Source organism: Phyllostomus discolor, chromosome 10 (genome assembly GCF_004126475.2).
Source record: "Phyllostomus discolor isolate MPI-MPIP mPhyDis1 chromosome 10, mPhyDis1.pri.v3, whole genome shotgun sequence".
NCBI classification, from domain to species: Eukaryota; Metazoa; Chordata; class Mammalia; order Chiroptera; family Phyllostomidae; genus Phyllostomus; species Phyllostomus discolor.
Genome location: NC_040912.2, coordinates 29,942,214 through 29,959,713, shown reverse-complemented (window position 1 = coordinate 29,959,713; position 17,500 = coordinate 29,942,214). Strand labels below are relative to the sequence as shown.

General features: G+C 35.4%; 1 protein-coding gene across 1 annotated transcript in view; it reads left to right on the top strand.

The window, feature by feature from the left end:
* VPS50 (VPS50 subunit of EARP/GARPII complex) overlaps positions 1–17,500 on the top strand; it is a 118,642-nt gene that overhangs the window by 74,450 nt on the left and 26,692 nt on the right. Inside the window, exons 17-20 of the mRNA XM_028525596.2 lie at positions 747–837; positions 2,412–2,588; positions 5,349–5,467; positions 7,515–7,621. Of these exons, the coding sequence (XP_028381397.1) occupies positions 747–837; positions 2,412–2,588; positions 5,349–5,467; positions 7,515–7,621 (494 nt within the window). The remainder of the gene's footprint in view (positions 1–746; positions 838–2,411; positions 2,589–5,348; positions 5,468–7,514; positions 7,622–17,500) is intronic.

Genomic DNA, 17,500 nt, shown 5'->3' with positions numbered 1-17,500 from the left:
TCCATTTAGGCTATTGGTTCAGAGATGCAGGCATAATAAAAAGGTGAAAATGGGAGCATTTTACTCTTTGGTGGAACATCTGTTATAAAGTATACTCATGGTGCTTACGGCAGTCACATTAAAGCTTGCATGCCATTGTCTTTTTCTAGGGCAAAATAGAGTGAGCATTGAGGGAACAACAGTTGCCATCAATGTGAATTCTTAACTTTCAGAATATAAGTTTTATTCCTTTATGTTCAGATTCTAAGTTTATGTACATCCAAAGCTATCATTCTGCTATATGTTACAGAATTCCCCAAAATGCAAATAATCTAATTTAAACAGCAGTGGTAGAAATTATACATCAGTGTACAATTACCAAAACAATTCTGTTTTTTGGCATTGATATATGATTAGCTGAGGATAATTTAAGTACTCGATTTGGTGAGTAGCTTTTAATTTAGTCCCTAAATAAAAATGTCATTTCTATGTATTTATTTTTTTTGTAATATAGTAAAAATATTCTGAGTTTAGTAAATATTTGATTTTGAGTTTTTTTGTAAATGCAAGGGTTTTTTTTTTCTTTTAAGGATAAAATATTAACAAAAGTAAATTTCTGTGTTTATTGTGTTAGTCTGAGTGGGTTCTCAAAGTTGATTATAATTGTGATGATCTCCTATAACTATTTATATTTTGTTTTCTTAATTCTCGTGTCCAGTATACTTCTTACTTTTTGGAGTGTTCTTTTTTGTTTGTTTTTGTTTTAGAACTCGGCTTGATGAACTGAGAATGTTTTTAGAGAATGAGACCTGGGAACTCTGTCCTGTTAAATCAAATTTCAGTATCTTGCAACTTCATGTAAGTGTTTTTTAAGAACAAATAAATCTGTCTTTTCTTTAGTCATCTTTAAAAACATAGAGCACATACAAAATAATTACAGAATAGTGCTTTTTCTTCCTTAAAAGTGATTAATAGCAAGCCTCTTTTACAACAGTGATCTTTTTTGGATTTCAAAATCTGTTCGTTTTTAGAAATTGAGTTTACAGACTTCAGGACAATGCTTGCTTAAGAAGAATCACAAAATAACTGTTTTCTTACAATATCAGAAGAGGATCTACTTACTTAAATTTTACAGAAAATCAGTTATATTTTTATGGTTTTTAATGAAAATGCTTATATTTGCAGGATCTTTTTCATTTCTTAAAAATAGGTTCTTAATTTATGCTGCAATTTATGCTGCTTCTCCTTTATAAAAGGCCCTTATAAAAATACTCTTATCTGTTTTTATTATTTTTATTAATTAATTGATTCCTTGAATCCCTGTAGAATATGTAATGTGTAAAAATATCTTTAATCAATTAGATTTTTTCCCTAGGTTGAAACACACTGTAGATACTCTGTCTGTGATAGATTTATGTCCTATAAATACTAAATGTCAAGATTCAATGTATAAACTTAGATGTCTGTTTAAAAGGTTCAGTGTGTTTACTTTTGCCTTTGGAAGGAATGACTTTCTAGAAGCAATTTTCTTATGCTGGATAAATGTAAAGAATAGATACTTAAAAGTTTTTTTAAAATAAGGTTAGTCCTTATGCTTATATTGTATAATAGCTTACATGTTATTCAGTTCTATCTTAATTGTTTTCCTAATGTGGAAATATTAAATGACTGAAACATGTTGATTAATAATAATTATGTTAAAATACAGCAGACTTACCATTAATTTAAAAATTATTTTTAGAATCTATATATTAAGATGATTCCTTAACATTATTTAAAATTCTAACACTGATTTTAGAATCTCTTTAAATAATTTTGTTTGAATTTGTGTTTAACTATCAAATTGTGTGTGTGCGCATATACTTGGTGTAATCATAAGACAAGTTACTTTACAAGGTACATTGAAACATTTCCATCCAAGTGCGTATTATCTTCTTTAAAGTAGTGATCTTGAAATTTCAGTTATGCAGGATGAATAAGTTCTGGAGACCTGCTGTACAGGATTTTGCCTGTAGTTAACAATACTGTTTGTCTTGTTTAGTTTTTTAAAAGAATAATCTCATCTAAGTGTTCTAGTCACAAAAGATGAGTTACATTGAAAACTATTCACAAACGAGATAGTGTTCACTTGATACATATTCCTGTAAATCTGTGTTTTTAATTGTCTCATTAATTTATAGCCTTTCTTGCCTAGAATTATAAAAATAAAAATGTGTGATTTTTAAGCAGTATGATTGATCCGATTTAATGGGTATTTAATTTAGAGGGTATTTCTGAGTTTGTGCTTTCAGATAACTTGTAAAATTTAAAAGTGGACAACTCAAAGAGTCAGAATGAATTTTTTTACCATATGTTTACATTGATGGAATGTTTATGTACTTGAATTTTGTTGCTGTGACTAAAAGATACCCGGTTCCTTTTTCAATGTCTAGGAATTTAAATTTATGGAACAGTCTCGTTCCCCATCCGTTTCACCTAGTAAGCAGCCAGCCTCAACCTCCTCCAAAACAGTGACCTTGTTCGAGCAGTACTGCAGTGGTGGGAATCCGTTTGAAATTCAGGCCAACCACAAAGATGAAGAAACAGAAGATGTCCTGGCTTCTAATGGGGTATGTGGTGTTTTTAAAACACATTGCGGGACATTATTGGAAAGTAGTGTACCCACTAAGCAAGGTATTTGACTAAACTGATTTATCCATTCACCACCCATCTTCCTACCTATATGCTTACGTTCCTGTTATGCTGCTTGTACAGGTAATGGTTTTACAGTATGCGTTGTTGATATTGTCCTTTTGAATGATAAACTTTGCCTATACCACATAACTTTATGTTCTTAACAAATTATTAATCAAGGAGGAGTATAGTTTCTTTAGTGCATATTTATTCAGTTTGTTGGATATATGCATGAGGGACTAGATCATCTGTGTGTTTTTCTCGTCTGCACTCTTGGGCAATTCAGTGTCATTTTGTTCCACGTACCTGGGAAGGTTGGTGGAGGATTTAGAAATACAGTGTTGTAATAACACTTTGAGCAGCTCAAAAAACAATGTAGAGATGGTGAGTTAATGGCAAGTGTTTGAAGGCAAACTTTTTATTAGCTCTGTGGCCCTTCGCAAATTATTTTACCTTTTGACCCTTGGTTACCTCATGCTTATTATAATGAGGGAATGCTTACTTCATCATAACCTATAGGATGTTTTCACAGTATTTAATTTGGGTGGATTCTTCTGATTTTCATAATTTCCACAGGGACCCAGCTTGATTTTCATTTTAGGTTTGATGTAACTGAAATTGAAAACTGTTCAGCTTTTGACAAAACTCTGTTAAATTTGTCTGTGTATTTCAGTTTTGGCATTTTTTGTTTAGTGAAGATAAAATTTTTTTAAAATGTTGCTGTGAAAGTACAACATTATCACTTTTATCATGATGTAGAAGTTCTTTAAAATTACAATTTATTGATTCTTTGTGAAAATTTGTCTTGGTAAAGTAGACTAAATGGAAAGGAATTAAAACTCATTCCAGTATTGAAATAATATCCCTTTCTACTGGTGATTTTAAAATTTAAACCCACATAGCATTCGATTGTCATTTTTTGTGGCAGTCTTGTTCTGTAAAGTTGCCATGAACCCTGGATTAACAAATACAGGGAGCACTCTCCTAGGGGAGATACGGGATTAAGTACTGCAAGCCTCTAGTCACAGAGTTTTCATCAACTGATTAATTTATGTATTGTTGTTTTATGTGTGCTTTTGCTTAAAGATACGTCATTTAATATACAGTGTTGATTCATTAACATTGAACTCATGGCCAATAACACTATACCTCATGCCCGAATGAAGCTTATGTGGCACATTTGTTTTTGCAGTAAGGTACACTGAAGTCCTCTCACACTTAAGAACGCTAGATAACTCTTAATATTATGCTTAGGGGCCATTCTGAGCAGTGAAATTACCAGCAAAAAGTACCCCCAAAAGTTGAAAATATGGCACTAAATAGACTGTGAAAAGGGCACCTGTTTACAGCAGGAGAGCTAACTACAGGAAGGAAGGGAGCTGCCTTGTTTGCCCCCAAGACTTGAGAACGCAAGTGTTGGGGTGACACAGAAGTTTTACCACTCTGCCTATGTTTGTGAATGGCTGTGAAAGTATCATGAAGTATAATTGTTGGAGTTACAAATAAATTTTAGTGAGTAGGAAAATTTGTGAATACAGAATCCTTGAAAATGAGGATCTGTTGTACTTGGAGTCCTGGAGCCCTGATGTTATAACCAGGAGACCCAGGTCTTTCTGAGTGTCATCAGGACCACTGTGTATACGGGGGGAGCAGACGGCAATGCTTGTCTGCACTTACTAATGTGTAATCTGATCTTTCCAGGTACCGCATATGTCCCTGAGAGTTGGGGTCCATGTGTTACTGTGGCCTGTCGTAATGCTTTAGATGAGAGTCTCAAAGATAGCTGCTGAATTAGGTTAACTTCTTTCTGTGTTGTCATCTTACTGGTCTCCTGAACTGGCAGCTGGGGATAAAACTTCCTATAGAATTGTTTTGAAAATTTAGTTAGATAATTCATGAAAGCACTGAGTAGAGTATTTGGTTAAAACTTAATAAATGTTAGCTATTATTTAGTCATATTAATTTATGCTGTTTGGTGATGATGATGATGCCACTGCTTCCTTTTGCTGTGCATGGATGGACTTGACCCCTCTCCCATGCTGGCTCTGGCCATGATGTCCTAAAGAAGAAAATGTTAGGAAGGTACCCTTCCTTTAAAAAAATCCGTCATATTTGTCCTTGGTCTCAGTGGTTCCTAGTTGCTAAGCCTAATTTTTTAATTTGCCTTTGGAATTAAATCTCATCATAGTGCATGAGATAAGAACATTAGTGTGTGTGTTTTGTATGCTTATTAACCTGCATTAACACTTCCAGTGTGCCTGAATTGTGTACTCAACCTCTTTACATTGAGTTAGCAGTTGGGAAATTGTGATGAAACCACTTGGAAGAGGAGTTTTAAAAAAGATAATAATCACATGAGCACTCGTTTGTTGTTTCTCCTGAGGACTAACAGGGTCTTTTGTTGTTGTTTAATTTCTTTATGTGCAGATTTTATTTATTTACTTATTTTTGATGCAACCCTTTGTAGGTACAGTGTTTGTATTTTCTTTCTCTTTTTTTTTCTGAGCTGGTTAAGGTAGGATAATGAAGAAGAAAATGAATGGAAGGGTAATATGATTCTTGATAGAAAAAGCTAAATTATGAAGAACTTCCTTCTATAACTACTTCTTGTAAAACTGGGTACTTTTTATTGTGTTCAAAGACTCCAACAAAAATTGACTTTTCATACCCATTGTTGAATATTCTGTTTCCTTCAGTACGAGTCTGATGAACAGGAGAAAAGTGCCTATCAGGAGTATGACAGTGACAGTGATGTTCCGGAGGAATTAAAACGTGATTATGTGGATGAGCAGACAGGCGATGCCCCTGTGAAAAGGTACAGTTGCTCTTAGATTGTATGGCAATTTGTACTCTGTTGCACGCTTAACATACAGAATTTCCTTTAAAGGGTAAGAAAAAACAAAAACCAGACCTTAAAATTTTCTGTTAGTTATAGCATTGTGACAGAAGTTAGTATGTTTTAAAAATGACTCTTGAAAGTCTAAAAATATACTGTTTGATATTGGACATAAGGAGCTCTTAATTTAGAGATCAGTGGTTTTACAGAAAAAGCAAACTTTCAATTTATATGAGTGCTGCCTTTGGAGGCAAATTGTGCTTCATATCAATCAGAAAACCTCAGGGAGGGAAGTAGTTACTTTTGTTAATATGTGGAGTTTCTGCCTCAGTCCAGAAGTGTGCAGGGTCCCCACTTCCCTCTCATGTTACTCATGTTCACTATTCCAGCCTTCTGTTAGGCTCCCTTTTTGTACTTTGAGTTTTCCCTTATGATCATCCGTCCTCTTCAAAAACTTGGAGAATTAGATTAAGTCTTTTTTTTGTCACCATCTCTCAGTTAAGTGGGCCTAATTCTGATATGTAAGTGAATTAATTTCATGACACCAGGCATTTAATAACCACAGATATACTTTATTTTTAATGACAAATTTAAGTATACTCTTCTCTACACTTTATTCCCAAAGTACCTAGTTAGATTTAATTGATTTGAAATCTCCTCAGAAGTGAGCAACTCATGCAGTTGTGGATATTTTAATTGGGAAAATTTGTTTATTGGTTTTCACATGAGTATAATATTTAAATATTTATGTCTGTGATCTATTTTGAACTTAGAGCTATTCTTTTGGAGGTTGGCTTACCGTGGCTTCCTGTCTCCAATTTGCTACCCTTCTAATCCATTCTTGGTTATAAATTTATATTTTTTCTTATAAATTGTTAAAAAGATTTTGTTTATTTACTTAGAGGGGAAGGGAGGGAGAGAAGGAGAGAAACATTGATGTGAGAGAGAAACATCGATCAGTTGCCTCCAGCACGCACCCTGACTGGTGACCGAACCTTCAACCCAGGCATGTGCCCTGACCAGAAATCGAACCGGTAACCTTTTGCTTTGTGGATGGACACCCAACTGAGCCACACTGGTCAGGGCTTTTATACACAAATTTGATCATGTCCTTTACCTAGTTAAAATTTTAATGACTCACCATTGCATGCAACATAAGGGTTATACTCATTAGGCTGGACTGTTTTTGGTGATCTGGCCTTTACTTACCTCCTTTCTTATCTCTTCGTCTGCCCGCTCATTGTGTGTGCTAGCAGATGTCCTTGCGAACTCTGTGTGCTTCTCTGAGCATGCTCTATTCTTTCGTACCTTTGACCTTAATTCTTGTTGTTCCCTTTTTTTATTACTTACCATATCACTTCTACTTTTCCTTTGAATCTGGATCCCACCTCCCATACCCCAGACTTGACCATCATATCTTCTAAGGAGGGTATTTTTAAAAAAATATTTGTAAGTCTGAAATCAGGATGTTTGTTACATTTCATGTGTAATTTCCCTAGAACACTTTTTTTTTTAAGTGGCATACCTTCTATTAATGGTTGATAATCAATGTCTTGGAATCAAATACTTTACTTACTAATATCTTAGTAAGCAAATAAATACTTTGCTTACTAATTTCTTTTTCCCTCTGGACTGTAAGTTCTGTAAAGACAGGAGGATAGCCCTTACTGGTGTGGTGCAGTGGACTGAGTGTCATTCTGCAAACCAAGAAGCCACCAGTTCGATTCTCAGCCAGGACACATGCCTGGGTTGTGGGCCAGCTCCCCAGTTGGAAACGTGTGAGAGGCAACCAGTTGATGTTTCTCTCTCACATTGATGTTTCTCTCCCTCTCTTTCCCTCTCTCTAAAAATAAATAAAATCTTAAAATAAAAACAAAAGACAGGAGGGTGATCTGTATTCTCACCTGAGACATGGTAAGGTTGTCAATAGCCAGGTAGTGAATGAAGGAGAGCACCTACGCTGGGTAATGTACTGACTTACAGCTTGACAACCCTAACTGCAACTCTTTTGTTTCTCTATGTTAAGCATTTCTCGAGAAACTCTAAAGAGCAGGAAGAAATCAGATTACAGTCTAAATAAAGTGAATGCACCCATCTTAACAAATACAACACTGAACGTAGTAAGGCTTGTTGGTAAGTAGCTATACCTTTTCTAAGAAAATTATTATAGTAGTTAAATTAGTGTATTCTTGTTACCAAATGATTTTTGCTTGCAATTTTATTGTTCACTGCCCACTATACTGGAGGGTTTAAAATCGTCATATGTTAATGTTTTCTTATGTTAATTGTCCCAAGTTGTACAATATTAATGTCAGCTTTTCTTTTTCAGTTAACTACTTAGTATTTGTATCTTTTATTTTTTCTAAAAAATTGCAATTGATTGAAAAATTCTCTATGTGAGGTAGAGGTATGTGTAGGATGATGATCGTACCAGTTTTACATTTATACAATATTTTTTTACTTAATTACTTCATTGATCTTCATAATCTTCCTGTCAGGTAGGAGAGGGATTTGTGATTCTTTGGCATTTTTTTAGACATAAGTATTCTATAAGCTAAATACACCATACAAAGTAGTTTATATTACATATAAGACCTTTACTGATGATTTTGTAGATGGCAAAAACATGAAGAAATGCAGTATTTAAAATATTTAGGTTCAAAGATCATGTGAATTTTTTAATGTCAGTATTTCAACATTTTATTTTCCATCGTAGCCTTTAAATCTCACAAATAGATCTGCACATTCTTTAGAGATGTCTTCTCAAATTAAGTCATTTGTACTAGTCAGGAATTATAGTGGATTTCTGTAAAATTTACTGTACTCTTTTTATGCAGATGATAGCTTCCTATTACCTAGTTTAATTATACTTAGGTCTGCTAAAATGGTGTGTGTTCTTGAGGATAATTTCTAAATTTCCATAATGAGTAGGATAAGGTAGATGAAATGGGTTTTAGAAGTCCTACTTTCTTCAGGGAAAATAGTGGAAAAGTAATACTGAATTGAGAGGAAGAGAAAAGGTATATATATTTTCATGACAAAGAAAAATGACAGATTCTAAAACTATTTTTGGCTGATTATTGCTAGGGAAATTAGCTTTTCTTCTTTATCAAAGAGTGCTAACTAAACTTAGAGTCGTGAGTTACTCTAGAATTTATAGAATCAGAATTTTAAGGGTTTTGAGAGGTCATCTGGTATAAATTCCCATAAAGATTTCTTTCCGTGAGACCCTTAATATGTGGTAGCCATCTAGCCTGTGTTTTATGTCTCACAGACACTGGAAGCATGTTATTTTGCCAGACTACTAATTTTACTGTTAGGCTGATTTAATTGGCAGTAGAATTCTCTTCCTTATGGTAAGCAAAAATCTCTTTGTAAAAGCAAAAAGAATAAGTTGTTTTTTTGTCATATTTTTCCATGTGGTCACATGACAGATGTGTGGTGGATGTAATACTATTCTTCCTTTTCCTGTGCCTTCCTCCCCATTCTTCAAGGGCCAGTGTGCTTAATCCCCTTATATGGTACTCATTGATATAGATACTCAAAATTCTTGTCATCTTCCTTAGCTTGCTAGACTCACTGTAGGTTTTAGTGTCTGAATGCACTGCTTGATGCTATAGTTTAATGAAGTCAGCGTTTGCTTTGTTATGTTGAACTAACCACCCTAATACATCAGTGGCTTTCAACTACAAAGGTTTATCATGATGTGTACTGATTTCCAGTCATCTTAGTTCTGCCCCATGTGCGTCTTCACTCTGAGATGCAGGTGAAAGGATAGCACCAACCTGGACATGGGGAGAAGAGCAAGAGCTGAACCATGACTTTGTGACTTTTAAAGCTTTTGCTCTGTAGTGCCAGGACTTCCTCTGACATGTTGCTGGCCATACATGGCAAGTCAGGCCTGACCCTGGGAGAGAGAAGTATACTTCTGCTCCTGGAAGGCACTCCATGTCCAGGGCTGTGGACAAGGATGTATAATCCTCTTATAGGAAATGGGGACCAGAAAGGATAGATAACTGGAGAAAATATAAAATGCCGTTAACTAGTCAGCTACTTCTAAGTGGTTGTTTATATATTTTTTTAATTACCTACTTGAAATTGACTTGAGAACATCATGTTGTTTATTCTAAGTGACTTATATTCAGTAAAATCAAATCAAATAAAATATAAGGCTAAATAAAACAAAATTGAGGTAGGAAAAATCATGTTTCAGTCAGTTAAATGCAAACAACAGATGCACATCTTCAGTTCTTGGTAGGCATAAGGAAATGAAAAAGGAGTGCATTCTGCTATTCTCATTGTCTAGCAAAGGGATAAAATAATGATAGAAATGTACTCTGGGTGTTAAATTGAGAAGACAGTAACGACCAGTTTTTATATAAGGATTACTGATCGACATAGTGGACATTGTTTTCTGACAGTGGATTTGTAGAAATTGAGAAAACCTGTATTCTTCTGGGTCTTGGATGTGTCAGCCTGTAAAGCAGAACAGTCCTGAGTAAAACCTTACCCTGTGAAGAGAATCTGACCATTGTGATTGGGATTAGGTGCTGCCATTATTTCGGCAGTAGATTTTTATGCCTGTCACTTTCTCTGTGTGTGGGATGACTTTATCTTTAGTTTGTACATATTCATAAAGTACAAGATTAAGGGGGGTCTCTGACTAGTAAATGCACTGTTCCATCCCCTATAGTTACTGCATAAGATGCTTAAAGATTATAAACTGGCAAAGTAATGTCTCTTTACAAAGTCAGAAGTATAGTTGTGTAAATAAGATGATTAATTTTTGGTGCCTGGGAAAATGAAGGAACTAATTATTCAGTAGTTGGGAGACACATTTTAGAACGTTAAAGGCATATTCAGAATGTCCTTTTCAATGTGTTTATTTGGCAGATAATTGGGAGAGATTAAAGAAAAGAGTGTTTATGGGGCTTCCCGGCCCTAGGTGGTACCTAAATCTGTTAGGAGTGTTTCGTAAGTGCAGAGGACTGATCCAAAAGCTTGCGTATATAAGAGAAAATCCTGTCAGCTTGATGGTTTCTTGCAGACAGAGGCAGAGAAATTTTAGGGAGGAATCTGCCATCACTGTGAAGCCTTGGGTTCACAGTCTGTCTTCTGGAGGCAGCTCTCACAGGGGCAGGTGTAGGGCAGGACTGAGGGGCAGGAGGTAGGTTGCCAAAATTCATGCTTGTAAAGATTACAGACCTTACAACAAATTTACTACTTTAGCAGCTGGAAAAAATACACACCAGCACATGCACCGGGATTTAACCAGTGTATCAAAGGGATTTTGAGGCAGAGATAGCTGAGATGAAGTGTGTGTGGGAGAGAGAACACAGGAGGAGTAGGGAAGAGATTCACCACTTGCTTCATTAGTACATTTGTTTAGGTGGGGCATTACTTTTAGTTATTTTATGACAGAGTGTTTTAAATTGAAAAGGTAATGCATGAAAATATTCAAATATTAAAATATCCCAGGATATAAACAGAGCCCTTGACCTCCAGGTCTCATTCCTCAGAGAAAACTACTCAGTATCTCTTTGGGAAATATTAACATGCTTTTACAAGTATATTTAATATGTGAATCGCCTTTCCTTATTTTTTTTTGTTGTTGTTGCTCATTTCAAAATTAAATCACACCATAGTGTTCTTTAGCTTTTTTGACTTAAGCTTACTAAAGATTACAGTTAAAATATCTGAAGATATTACATGTATTAGCATGCATAAAGCCCATTCTTTTTTATGATCCTATTGTGTAGATGTACTGTATAAGTCCTCTATTTTTGTAACATTTGTTTCACATCATTTGATACTACAAACAACACCCATCACTGAAAATATCTTTGAAATATCTTTGCTCATACAGATACAGCTGTAGGACAAATCTCTACAAATGTTTTCTTATGCTAGATCAAAGAGCTTATACATTTTCAGTTTTTATGGACATTTTCAGTTTATCAAAGAATTTACTAAAGAGGTTCTGTTAGTTTATTCAACAGTGTATGAAAGTGTTTCTTTCCCAGTCTCTTAGCCACACTGTGTATCATCCAAATTCAGATGGGCTAAAAAAATGGCATCTGATTCAAAGGTATTAATTATGAGTGAGTTAAACATCTTTTCATATGCTTCAAAAGATATTTCCATTTATTTGTGAACTACTTATTTATATTGCCCATTTTTAATAATAAGGATATTATTATGTTTTAATTTCTACACTAAGGAAATTAGTCTTTTTTTCTGCCATGTCTATTAATTCACTCATTTTAAATTCAGCAGATTTTTTTTTTGCTACTACTTTGTTCCAGGTACTACTCTGTTAGCTGTTGGAGATAGTCATGCACAGGACATAATATGTGTAATTAAGGAGTCTAACATGGGAAATAACATACAAAAGAAAAAATTACATTATAGTGTTAGAAATGTAAATAACCAGAAAAAAAGCAGAAACAAAGAATGGTCAACTTTCTTTTTGGGTAGCATATTAAAGGACCGACTCACTGGATGGCTGACACACTAGCTGACTTTGAAAGATGAATAGACTGTATGGCCTTAGTAAAGGCATTCTAGCCAAAGTGCAGAGAACAGCATGTGCAAGACACGGTGTACTCCCAGAAGACATCAGTTTAGTTGGCTGCCTATGAAAAGCATGATGGGAGGTGGGAGATAGAGGCAGGGGAGATGTGGCAGGAAAGGTGAGCAAGACCTGGATTTTAGAGTGTCTTATGTAATGTCTTCTGGACATGAACTTAGTAGGGGTTTTAAACGGGAGAAACACAAGCAGATTGTTTTGTTGTTGTTGTTGCTGCTGCTGCTGTTGTTTTTAAAAAGATTACGCTGGCCACAGTGTAAATGTGGATTTGACAATGGATTGACTTGGAATAAAGGAGAAGCTGGGAGGTCAAAGGCTAGAGGGGAGGGTGTTCAAGTTTCCCAGGCAAGAGGTGGTGAGGACTTGAGCCTGTGTAAAGCAGTGGCCATTGCAATAGAGCAGTGGAGACAGGTTTGAAAGATTTTGGAAGTGTAGTGAAAAGGATTGGTGAATTTGTTATGACAGATCATTCTTAAATTTGAGATTTGTGTGACCAGTTACATTACCACAACTAAAATAGGAAAGATGGAAGACCAAGTTTGGGAGCTGAGGATAGGTTTGGTTTTGGACATATGGAGGTACCTGTGGGACATTTAAATAGAAGTAGTCTGTGGGCATTTGGGTAGATAGATTTGGAGATCAGGAGAATAAACATGGTCAGGTTACATATTTGGAGTCATTAATACATTCAACCCTGGAAGTGGATTATCTTGGCAGACAGAAGTCTGCAAAGGAGGTTGTGAATGAATGGTAGAGGCCGGAGAAAATTAGGAAGTAAAGAGGAGATCTTGAAAAGCAAGACATAAAAATCTATCAGGAAGATCATGCTTTATTGGTCTTCTTTGATGATCTAAGCCAGTGATCCTTAAATTTTAGTATGCGTCAAAATCACCTGGCGAGCTTGTTAAACACATATCCTTGGACTTCACCCCAGAATATCTAATCCAGTAGATCAGGGATGTAACCTCAGAATGTGGTTTATAACAAGTTTCTAGATGATGATAATGCTGCTAATCCAAGGATCAAACTTGGAGAATCATTGGTTCCTTTTCATGTTGTCCTAAATGAAATGTAAACAGGAAAATGTTTGATTGTGTAACAGTCAGTTTAAATGGTATTTTCGTTTATGAATGTAAGTAATCATATTCGTTGTTTTCAGAATACTTATTTCAAATACTAGGGATCAAGTTATAGGGTCAATGAAATTGTAAGTACAATCTTCCATAGAAGTATCATGATATGTTTTTGTTTTAAAACTTTAAAATCTTGTTTTATAATTAAAAGTTTTTTTTCAAGAAACAATATTTTCACATGTGAAGTTTAAGGAAATTGTTATTGTTTAATTTGGATTACATTCCAATATTTGTTTCTCTAAAATACTTTTATTTATATTATTTATATGAATTACATTTTTAAACAGTTTTAAAACACTTTCTGAATTGATAGCTTTTTATACAACATCATATTTTGAGAAGAGGGTCCAAGAAGGGTCATTCCTCACTACATGTTGTAAGAAAAGGATGTCAGAGGTTTGGGGGTGAGGGGCTAAGATATAATATTCAAACAACAGAATAAGAACCACTAGCCAGGGACTTAAGTACCAGACCTGTTAATTTTTTTACTCTGATCTCACTTCCTTGTTCTCTACATTTTTTCTGAATTGCTAGAGCTGAATTAACCTTTCCTTCCTTTGTGCTTCATTTCTCATTTGTGGCATTTCCAGTGTGCCTTTACGTGCTCTTTATATCCATTCCTGATCTTTCAGTTTAGTGCACTGTACTGAGAGCATGAACATGTTGCATTCATCATAATTATAATTATTTAAAAATAATGGCAATAGCTAAGATTTCTTGCTCCCTTACTACATGCTATGTAACCACTTCACATGCATTTTCTCATGAATTCTTCACAGTATCTTTTTACATACCAAATAATTGAAGCCCAGCGTTAAGTAATTTAAGCTGAGGTCCCACAGCTGCTAAGTGGTAGAATCCAGGTTGTCTGATCCCAGAGCCAGTAAGCTCTTAACTGGCATGCTTGACAGCCAGTGGAGGAACTCGGGAACATTAGTTCTTATCCCTGGACAGAGTTCAAAGAGGTTACAATATATAGTATGTTGGAGGCAGGAACAGGAACTTCTCATTGTTGATAATTTGGAAAGAGGTGGCTTTCTTGCTCATCTGGGCTGTGTGTTAGATAGCCCTTCTCCGTGTTCCCACCGCTCGCTGTGCCCGCTCCTCCCACTGTGCCCCTGTAAGGAATTCTGGAGGGGAGAACGGGAGGGTGGCGTGTGTGTAAACCACCTCAACCAGTGACCACATTTTTTAAACTGGGAAGGCTGACTGTAGAGAGCTGTGCTTTATATTTTTATCAAGGTGGTGCCTCTCATAGTGACCCATTAAATAGTGAAGAAGCACTTGTAATAAAAAGTGGCAGTCTCCTACCCCACCACCCCTTGTCACCAGAAAGGGGGAGGTTTGTTGTCTGTTTCTGTTTTTGTTCTAGTTGTAATTGCCCAGGAAAAGGTGATGAAAGGTAAGTTCAGAAAGTTTTTCTGAATTTGTATCAGTCTGAATATGTTTTTATTCAGCTGTTTTTACTGAAATATAATTTAGTTGTATATAGATAGATTAGGGATTGAAAATCACTTCTCCTGAGAGAGTTAAAACCTCTAATGTTCTGCTCATTTTATTGTAAGTAAATTTCCTTTATCTCTTTCTCTGAAAGCTTTTAATATTTCTATCTTGATGTTTCAGAATTCTCTGTTGTGGTTTCTAACTGTGAGTTCTTTTTCACTTTGTGTTGGTAAGTTTGTGACTCTTCCAATCTGGAGGTTTGTGTGCTTCTCACCTGTGACTTACATTGCCATTTCTTTGATAATTTTCACCTTTCCATTTCCTCTGTTCTCTTTTTCTTTACTTTTCCATTACTCAAGTGTTTAGCCTCTTAGTTTGGCCCTTTATGTCTGTCATTGTTTCTGTTTTCTATCTTCTTGTCTTTTTGCTGTACTAACTGAAATACTTACTTTTCTGCATTTATTTTATAAATCATATGTTTAATTTTTAAGAGCCCTTCTGTGTTTTCTGTTTTTTCCTCCATATTCTCCAGTTATGGTGTTTTTTAAAATACATTTTTATGTTTTATTTATTGATTGATTTTAGAGGGCGAGGGAGGAACTGAGACAGGGGAGAGGCATCCATTTGTTGTTTCACTTACCTATCCATTCATCAGTTGTTTCTCGTGTGTTGCCCTGACTGCAGATCCAACCCATGACCTTGGCATATCGGGATAAGGCTCTAACCAACTGAACCACCTGGTCAGGGCCTCCTGTTTTACATAATTATTGTATTTCTCTTCTTTAGCTTGAATAACTATATTTCCTTTCGGAAATAAGAAGAACGCTTATAATAAGAAGAGTGCTTTGGGATTAGCTTTTCTTTTTACTTTCTGAGTTTTCTTCATGGGCCTGATGATTTTTGCTTATCTATTATCTAAAAATAGAAAGCCTATATATCTATTATGGATGTCCCTTTCTGAGTAATTAGAACTGTGTTCAAACTGGCTTTTTCTCCCCAGGGAGAATTCTGACTGGGAACTTCGTATAGAGTAGGGCAGAACTGTGTGGATTGACTGTCAGCATTTACTTTATGGGGACCAATCCCCAAATCCCCACAATGAGGTAGATTTTAGTATGTGGTGCCCACATTCAGACTAGAAACCTTAGCTTTTCTGATTTATTATTTAAAGTTAGCTCACTTTTGTTTTGGTTTAGTTTGCTTAATTCTTTTAGAAAGTAATCCTAAAACTTTTAAATTTCTTTTGTTTATGTTGCCCCAAAATTCTGGCAGCCTGTACTCTTGCAGGGGTGTCCAACACTTTGGTGTCTCTGGGCCACACTGGAAGAAGAGTTGTCTTGGGACACATGTTAAATACAGTGTGACACATAATCACAAAAAACATCTCATAATGTTTAAAGTAAATTGACGACTTTGTGTTGGCCCGCATTCATAGCCATCCTGTGCTGCATGCAGCACGTGGGCCGCAGGTTGGACACCTCTGCTGAGTGCTGACAGGGATAGTGGTAGAGGGGGACATGCAGACTGGTACAGTTTGTCCCATAAGTGGACCTTCAGTTAATCTGTCATTGTTCAGCCCCATTTCTTGCTCCTGCTCTCTTGCTGTACCTGCTCATCCTAAGCAGTCACCATCCTATCTAATATCTTCCACCTTGGTTGTGGTCCTCTCATGCTGTATTTTCCATCAGCCAGCCACCACTTACTGTCTGTCATCTAGTATAGTGGTTAGGAAACTAGAGCTGGTGGGCGAAATTATCTGGCTGTCTGTTTTTGTCAATAAAGTTTTACTAGAATACATCCAGCTCATTATTGCAGTTCACCTGTGGCTGCTTTTGTGTTACAAAGGCAGAGTTGAGTTGTTGAAACAGAGATTGTGTGGCATGCGTAGCCTACACTTTCTAATCTTTGGTCTTTAAAGGAAAGGTTGGCCAACTCCTAGTCTACAAAGTTTTCAAGATTTCTCATTTCCTGGTGATTATAGCTACCCACCTTTACCTCTTTACCCTCTTCTCTTCATAGATACAGGTTTAATTCCTTGTAAAACTTTCCTTTAATTCAGTAATCTGAGGAAGTACATAAGATTCCTCAGGCCTTCAAAGACTACTCAGCTCTCTTGAACTGGAAAAGACAGAGTGCTCTCTCTCATACATTTTAATATACTGGCAACCTGCTTACTGATGGCTGCCTTTCATGTGTGATCATTTAAGGTGTGAGAGCAGAGACTCTGTAATTCCTTGTGTCTTAACACAAGGCTAAGTTGCATGTAAGCCTTCAGAGGTGTTTATTACATGAATTGATTGAATGAATAAATATAATTGTTTAAATTTTTTTTCAGTGTAGTGGGGAACATCTAGTTATTTTTTCTTCTGAATGTACATTTAAAATAAGTTTTACCTCTTAATTATTTTTATGTCCCTCTTAAGATTAATTATATGAACAATGCTCAATCTTATTTTTAGGACTAGAGAGGAGCTCTGAATTTTGGGTCTGTCTCACCCACATATTTGCATTCTTCCGTATTCTACCTATTCATCTTTTTTCTTTTATGGGTTAAAATAATGTAACGATACTTTTTTATTTTTTTCTATATAGTGGCTCATTATTTTATGTGTAAACAGTTGCAATTTAATAAATTGTATGTTTGTTGGTGAAATATCTATACAGTAACCTAGAATGTTGTAGGAGCATATTTATTCAACTATTTTTCGATTGTTATTTTAAAAAAAGAATGATATATGAAATAATTACAGAAGATGATTCTGAAACAAAAGACTTATAAATAGGAGGAAGACTAAAATCTAAGTTGAATGTTTATTACTTTTTGATGTTTGTGTGGTTTTGTCTTTC